General features: G+C 38.9%; 1 protein-coding gene across 2 annotated transcripts in view; it reads left to right on the forward strand.

The window, feature by feature from the left end:
* Positions 1 to 8,105, forward strand: part of dyrk2 (dual-specificity tyrosine-(Y)-phosphorylation regulated kinase 2) — a 31,852-nt gene extending 23,747 nt beyond the window's left edge. For both annotated transcript variants that reach the window (XM_075472264.1, XM_075472263.1), the window contains exon 7: positions 66 to 8,105. In XM_075472264.1, coding sequence (XP_075328379.1) covers positions 66 to 712 — 647 coding nt within the window. In that variant the 3' untranslated portion in view covers positions 713 to 8,105. The remainder of the gene's footprint in view (positions 1 to 65) is intronic.
* The last annotated feature ends 575 nt before the right edge of the window (positions 8,106 to 8,680 follow it).

Raw genomic sequence — 8,680 nt, forward strand, 5'->3', positions numbered from 1 at the left:
CAGTCTAAGAACTAGATATTAACCAGGATAAGATTTCACTCAGACTGCTTTGTCCTGTCTTTCAGGTTCCAGGTATGGGATGCCTATCGACATGTGGTCACTGGGCTGCATTCTGGCTGAGCTGCTGACCGGTTACCCCCTGTTGCCGGGTGAAGATGAAGCTGACCAGCTGGCGTGCATCATCGAGCTATTGGGTATGCCCAGTCAGAAGCTCCTAGATGCCTCCAAGAGGGCAAAGAACTTTGTGTCATCCAAAGGGTATCCGCGGTACTGCACCGTCACCACGCTGCCTGATGGCACCACGGCGCTAAACGGCGGTCGCTCACGGCGAGGGAAGGTACGCGCCCCCCCAGGCAGCAAGGACATGAGCGCAGCACTGAAGGGCTGCGATGACCCGCTCTTTCTGGATTTCCTCAAACAGTGTCTTGAGTGGGACCCGGCGCTTAGGATGACGCCAAGCCAGGCACTGCGCCACCTGTGGCTGAGGAGGAGACTCCCCAAACCGCCAACAGGAACCATCACAGGGGACAAGACTTCTTCATCCAAACGGGGCACCACCACTACTGACGGTGCCATCACCTCTATCTCCAAGCTTGCCACCACCTCAACCACCAGCTCCTCCTCCTCCAAAACAAGGACTAACCTGGCAGCGATTACGGATGCCAACGGAAACATCCAGCCCAGGACAGTTCTGCCCAAACTGGTCAGCTGAGAGTGAATGCACCCCCGCTCGCTGTGGTGGGAGATGAAAGCTGAGCTCATGAGTAGCCAGCTAGACCTGAATAAAACTGGTTTTGTCCAGTTTTGAAGAGCGTTGGGGGTTTTTTCAAGCGTTGCTGGGGTGCGTTCAAGATGAATACAGTCAAGAAAACACGACATTAGTGTTAAAATGTGCAAAGTGGCCAGGGTGGGATGTAAGCTGAGCTGAAGGAAATTTTATTGATAAGCTGGGGTGCGTTCAGAAGCCTCAAATTCTCAGCCCTGTTGAATAACACTAGATTTACATTTTGAGCAGTAAGGTAGGAAATTACATCTTGTTTGAAATGACAGTGGGGCTGCTCAGACAATCAAAAAAAAGCATCACACCACTCTGTAGCTCCAAACTCACAAACACAACAAAAACATGGTGCTGATAGAGGGAACAAGGCTTTTCAAAAATATTTTTTAAGCACAGATTCTGTTAAGTTCAGTTGGTTGATCAATTTAACACCAAAAATGTTCAGTCTTCAGTCTTACAAGGTTATATCTATAGACCGTTGTTAGGCTTTACCGACAAGGTTCCTGTTTTAAACTGACAAGTGTGATATATCCTTTTAAAACTAAAGCCACAGCTTTAGCTAGCTGGTTTTTGTTTCATATCACTATGAAACAATTAATATTGTGTTGTGTTTAAGTATGTGGATGTTGGTGGGCGTTTATCAATATTTTTATCTATATGACTCAATCAAAGATCCTACAACCCTGATATAACTAACCATCCACCTGTTGGCTAGCTAACTTTCTTTGCTTGCTTTTGTTTCATATTAAGTAGTTAGCCAGTGCAATAATACTAGCGTAGTGCCTGCAGCTGGCTAACTGTTAACTGGCACTGGTTAAGTTATTAGACAGCTATTTGTTTGTGTTTAGCTGTCACATTTCTATCTATTTACAGTTTTACTGGCTATCAGTTAGTCTAGCAAACTTAAAGGAGTCAGTTAACCAAAGCTGGCTTGCCGTTTGCCTTCTTTGGCAGTCTTGTGGCTATACTTAGCCATTTTTAGCCATAGTGTGTTAGCTCTCCACTGCCCAGCCTTATGAAACTTAGATAGAATGAGGCAATGTTTTTACTCTCTACAATTTAGTGTTTTAAAATGTTTGTTTTAAGGGTTAGCAGGAAGGCGAAACGGGTTAAGAAGAGAACAAATGCATGCAAAGGATGTTTATGCTAACAGAAAACAGTTTGTTCCCTTTTTATGAACCCTATCTGACAGTGAAACCCACAAACTGGCTGTTGAATGAGCAGTGAAGGTAGACTTAGTGTTTTTTACTGACAAGTTATAATGTTAAAATCAAAGGGCTCTGATATCAAAAGTGTTTTACTATTTTAATGTAAGACAAAAAAAACTAAACTCATTTTAAAATTATTTCTATTGTTATCAGCCTTAAAAAAATGGTTGAAACCATAATATTGTCCGTAATAAAATCATATATGTTTGTGTCATTGTTAAATAGAGCCTATTATGCTTTCCTTATTTTATTTTTTTTTTATTTTAAAAGTAGCCAAAGTTCCACATTGGTAAACTTCTGTAAAAGTAATCCGTGCTAACCAAAAGCTCAGGCTTTAGACTGCCCTGAATACAAAGTTTTCATCCAGTTTTATTTCCGTTTTTAAAAAAGAAATTGGTTCAAACGACTAATTTGAAACCATGAGCTGCATAACGGGCTAGGTGAAGCTAAATAAAGTTTTTTTTTTTTTTCTTTAATTGTGCATAGCTAATTGAATAGAAGCACAGTATGAAAATGTAGTGCTGCAAATTATCATAATATGTCTTCATTAATTGAGTTGGAGAGGAGAAAATGGCACAGCACACCTCTGGCTGTTTGGAGGACACAGTGGCTTCAAGAATTTACACAGTTTAAAATCCTCAATTTAAACTGTTTAAAAGTGGCCTAAAGGAGAGGGGGGCATCTTGTTACTGAATTTTTTTTTTTCCTGTAACTGAAACTCCGCAGCAGATACAGCCTGAAGCTACATTCAGTTCAAGCTGAGTGGACGGAAATGTGAGCTTTCAGGTGTATTTTAGGGCGACAAATTAGTTTATATGTTGTAAATAAATGAAGAGTAAATCTTTTATCCGTTTGATGTATGATTATCGAAACTATGCGGCTCTAAGGGGAAGTTTGTAATCATTTCCCTGACCGTTTTTTGCGTTTGTGCAGATTATTGTAGCTGCGTAATGAAAGTATCTCCAAGGAGGCTGACTCACATTTCTTAACTCATCCGCTAGCTGCTCCGTACTCTCCCGCATTGTGACATAAAATTTGCATTGCTGAGATTTGATAGGTGTAGGCAATAAGTTTGGTTTTAATTTAGGGTTTTAACTGCTTGTTGTGTTGCTCCAAATTCAAACAGAATTTCCAGGAATTTGGCGAAACGTAAAAGTGGTTTAATTCATGTTCATATCAGCTGCCCTTGTCTGAATTTTAAATAATTAACTCAAGACAATAGAACTCCATTCAGCTGCCATTAAAGACCAACTTGCAGGTAGAATCCAGCAGGTGTTTAAATATCTTGTTTTTAAAGTTTTGATTGTTGGTCACAGTGATTTTTATAAACGGTGAAAGTCACTGTGATGCTAAATTATTTACAGTGAGGTCAAATTAGGATTAAGTCATAAAATCATAGCAGCTCAGACTACCCTGGAATGCCATATTAATCAATACTGAATGGATAAGAAACACTCAAATACATTTTATATTAAATTAATAAATATAGCCGTTAAATAAATACAGAAATAGATTATTACAATATATACATGTGTATATCATTTTATGCATTTTTTTAATTAGGGGTGCTTTTATTCGTCAATACCACATTTGTTTTTACTTGCATCTCTTTTATTCAGAAGAAGGTCCTATGTTGCACCAACTCCGATCTGAATATATGAGATGCAAATAAAAAGCTTTTCTCTTTGAAAAATGTCATTCTTGTTTGCGTTTTTCAGTTTAATTAATTAACTTTTCTATATTCTTGTATTTGCTTTATTACTGTCATCCATACTTACTAATTTCATGAGCATATTTATTTATTCAAGCATGAATTTATTATTTAATATTGACCAAAATGGCATTCCATACACTTCTACACTGGGCACCAAGGTAGAGACATTTTAGGGAATAATTAGCATTTTTAAAAGAAATGCTCAAAGTTCTTGCTCTCTTTGAAACCTTTTAAACACATAAATGTGTGTCGGAAGAATTTAAAGAAACATTTCCTAGAAATATCTGGCAGAAACTTTGTGAAGATTTACCTGCAAGTTGATCTTTAAGACGTCTTTTCTGGCATTCGATTAATTCTCTGACTGTGTCCGCTCTTGGTGTTATTTATTTATTGCATGAGGTTTCTTGTTTATACGTGTCAAGAGATAGTAGATGATGGAGCTTAGTCTTTCTTCCTCATTAGCTTTACAGTTTGTTTCCAATACCACCTGAAGCCTCCTCACCACATGATGGAGTTACTTTGCCACCACCTGCTGTGGGCTGTGAGCCTATCAGAAACCCCACAGCAGCACCAGATTCTGATGTAGTCCTGCAGAACAAGATTTAATCGATCAGTAAATTCCATTAGAGATCGATGAGCAGCAGATCTGTGACTCTGACTGCTTTTTACTGATCCAAGTTCAGTATTGGTAAATGGATCTGTCAGTGTGATTGGGGATGGGATGAGGATGGGAGGTGTGCAAGAAGATTTGTATTTATTTGCCACTTTTTAATATTTATAGATCGAATCTATATTTACGATAATGTGCAGTTCATACTGTACTGTACTGTACTTGAATGTGTGTGTGTGTGTGTTGTAGCAGTATGTGTGTGTGTGTGCAATATTAAAAGTTTTCTTAAAGCTTGTTCCCTCACACAAACACATAATTATAACTTATAACTTAAAACACATACATAACTTTATCTGAGCGCACTCTGAGAACTAAGTCGTATGAGGAGCTGGGGGATGGAGTTGAGGAGGGAGAGGATTGGGATTGGCCATGAACGCAGTCGGCCTGATGATGTAATGTAGCACACGGGAAGTGGACGACTATGATGCGATGCACGGGACGAACGGAAAGAGTGTGGAACACAAAGACACTACCTGCTCCGCCCATCTCAGGGGAAGCTCCGCCCCATCCTGATGGAGAAGGAGGAAGTGGGGAGAGAATCCTCTGTTTTTTTGCTTTTATAGGGATTTGATTGGTTGTGTGGTTTTGTTTTATTTCAATTTTTTTTACGTTTTTTTTTTTTTCTTTTTTTAGTGAGATAGAGTGCTGAGAGTCGTAACTTTGTGCCTTCAGTATCTCACCGCCATGACACCCCTACACAACACACACACACACACACACACACATTATTACAACTTTATTACATAATATCCTGAAAACTCTGAAAGCTATCAGGAAATCTTAAAGTATCTTTTGGTGCAACTCAAAACAACGTGAGGTTTGTTGGCCAAAGTTTGCTTGCTGATTGGCTCCTGGTTTGTTTCAGCAAATCCCAAAGACACCATGTGAACCCATGTGACTTCAGACACATTCAGAGACACCAAACCATATCCAGTATCAGTTATCTCAAACAAAACGCTGCAGTAGAATAAAGGAGTAACAAGAATCATTTTCAACGAATCAATGTTATATCATAGACTATTATGTTAAGCTGTGTTTGCAGCATATAAATATTTTAAAGTTTTAAACCACCTTAGCAATAAAACCTGATGTAACACAGTTGGGGCCAATCAGATCCACTTGGACATAGTTAGCACACCGGCACCAATATAGACACTGTTTGGTTCTGGGTTCTTAACCTAATTTAAAACCTTTCTGAGCATTTCCACCTCAAATAAATGCAGTCCGAAGTGAGAAGTTGGTTACACGAACCAAATCACTGTTCACTTCTTACTGTATTAAAGGTGAAAACATTTTCAAACTGGAAATAATCATTGACATGTCATTAATCTTCACATGCTTGCTGTCTGTCTCTTCACCATATCTGCAATATGCTAAAAGCTTGATATGTTTCTCTAACAAAGTCTAATAATGCTAGGCTGCAGTTCCACTATAAACTGGTTGGGACGTCAGTTAGTTGCAGATTTTCCAACCTGGGTCCACAGTATAGTTTTTTGCATTAAAGTGGCAATTAGCAGACTTGAGAACCAAATAAAACCTTGTCCGACAAATTAAGGCCCGATTTAAAAATGCATTACTTGACCCTTACCTCTGTAAAACGGAGGGATGGGGTCAAACATTTAGGCTAAGTGCTAATGTATTGGGTTGGGTACAGTCCCTGTGGGCCAAGTGGAATGCTAACGCACGTCGTCGGACCCAATCCCTTAGTAAAATTAAAATGTGACCCTTAAAGAAGAGCAGTTCTAAATACAAACAGCCTGGCTGTGTTAAAGGCCCAATAAATTTCAGAAGCATTAAACTGTGAACGATTCGTAATGATGTCAAATTTATATTTCTGTCAGTGTTACTAAAATGCCCCATTAAGTATGTACAAAAACAAATGAGTTCTAACAACATTAGCTCCACTTAAAACAATATGAATTGGAATATTAGCCTAAACTTTAGGAAACTCTTAGCAGGTATAGCAGAAGAAGCTTTTAGTTTTAAAGGACAGTGGTAAATACATTTTGTTACAGACGACAGGATGGTTTCAATGGAATAAATTACTGGCTGATAAAATATTTTAATTTTAATGTTTTCTTAGGTCTGTGCCGTTTTGAATTCCTTTCATATTGTTTGAACAAACACATGATAATTTATATTTGACTTAGTTTTTAGAATTTTAAAATTCTTTAATTCATGATATTTGACACAGACAGACCAGAATTGTCATGGTTATAGTCTTTTACTATTATAGTCTGTAGACATTTGGACACATAAGATGGTCATTTTCTCTTAGAAATCTCAAATTCCAAGTTTTTACTTCAATTGAACATCCTGTTTATGGAAAAACAAGTCAGGTAAAGCAAGCAATAGTCCAAGAGCCCCAAAGCAAATTCTATCTCGATCATAACGATAATGATTTCAGTGTCTGAAAACTATGAAATTGAATTTGGGGAAATGATGTTTAAAACCAATTACTTCGCAAATTCTACTTGTGGTTCTGATACTAGTTGCTTTTTTGTTAGTTGACTATGAAGTGAATCTATGTCTTGGTTGTACTTTGAGGCCTATCAGAAGAGTCATCCAGCCATCTTGTAATTTTGATTTACTTTGACTATTTTGTTCCTTTAATTTTCATATGTGGGTCTCCATGATGTTTACAGAGCCAGCAGAGCAGGCTAACGCACCACCCACAGATTGTAGCTTTAAACTGATCAGCACTGACATATGTTTGTGTGTGTGTTGGCATATGGGGTCCGTAACATGGCTGCACAATGTACAGACGCATATCAGCCAACAGTCGCAACTTGTCGCCTCAGGACTCATAGGCGACGCCTGCTGGCGACAGGGCTAAGCTAATACTAGCCGTTTGACTGCTAGCGTCAAGCTGCTAGCTGCTGCACTGACATTGATTTTCTCTACAGTGAAGCTAACACTAGCCTACTGCTAACTGAATGATAGTAGCAAGTTTTTGCCTGCTATCTGCAAATAAGTTGAGCACTACTGAGGGGCTCACACGAACTGTTAGCATTAATGTGGTTTTAAAGCATTATTTTTCATGTTAGTACCTCAGATTACATTAGTGTTGTCATTATGACTAACTCCCAGGGCATTTGGTTGAATCTACCAAAGTGCATTCCTTAACAAAGCTAGCTAAATACTAGCCGCTCAAGCAGACACACATAGGCAGTCAGAAAGTACAACAGAAAGCAAAAATGTAAGTTTATAAAGGAAGCAATCAGGGAGAACCAGCCCCCTCTGACATAAAAAGAAAAGAAAAATGTGATTTAAAAAAAAAAAAAAAAAAAGAAGAAGATTAGTTACTGACTGCAGTCACAGAGGAACATGAAGTCTGGTTTAACTGACCTCTTGGTAGCATTCAGAAAAGATTTTTGCTAATGTGTGAAAGCGGCTGTAGCTCGTAAGTCTACTAGCTCAGTAGCCATTTAGCTTCTCTCGGGAGGTTTTTGCAGCCAGAGGTTAGCAGCTGTTAGGGTGAGGCTATGCTGTATTTCTGTGATGTTTGCCAGCTGGGTTTTATCGTTGATTTTATCTGTAAATAATGTGCAAAGTGTTTGAATAATACATTTTTTTCGGGGTGTTAAATGCGCTGCGGTGCCACGGCGCGGCCAGTTATACAATGTACTGTATCTACTGTACAGAACACAGAAGTTGACACTTTTCTAGTGAGCCTTTGTTAAATTTTATTGTGGTGGAAAAAAATATTATTAATAAAAACAGTTTTATTGTTCATCTTTATGTACTGGTCATTTATGAAATTAGTCTGTCAATGCTTTAAAGCTGCCGTCGGCAACTTTTTTTTAGTCATATTAGCTTGAACTGTCATGGGATTCTGGAAGAAGAATATTAAATAGGCTGTTTAGGAAAAATCCCAAATTCTGTAGCTCCCTCTAAAGCCTGTAATCGTGCTTGCAAAAATCGAGCGCTCCCTGCTGTTTTTAACCAATTACGTTAGGGTGGAGGAATCGCTACCTGTCAATCACAGCTTGTGCACACGCTGCTATCGAGCCCCCAGCTTGTGTGCGCGCACACTGGTGTGAACTCAGGTGCACAACTTCGTCCACAGAGGGGGAGGGGTTTGGGGGGAGGTTTGGAGCTTGTTAGAGGTTGGGGGAGGGACCTGAAAGTTGTATCAGTTCGAATTTTCCAACTTTAGACTCGCAATTTTGAAAACCTGCCGACGGCAGCTTTAAGTACAAACAGGATGTTCTAATAGAAACTTAAAATAAGGCTTAAATTCATATTTTTATATTTTGTTGATTATATTGTTTCACTTCCGGGGGTGAAAGCTGTCATTAATATGTGAA

This window comes from Odontesthes bonariensis, chromosome 8, assembly GCF_027942865.1.
Source record: "Odontesthes bonariensis isolate fOdoBon6 chromosome 8, fOdoBon6.hap1, whole genome shotgun sequence".
In the NCBI taxonomy this organism is placed as follows: Eukaryota; Metazoa; Chordata; class Actinopteri; order Atheriniformes; family Atherinopsidae; genus Odontesthes; species Odontesthes bonariensis.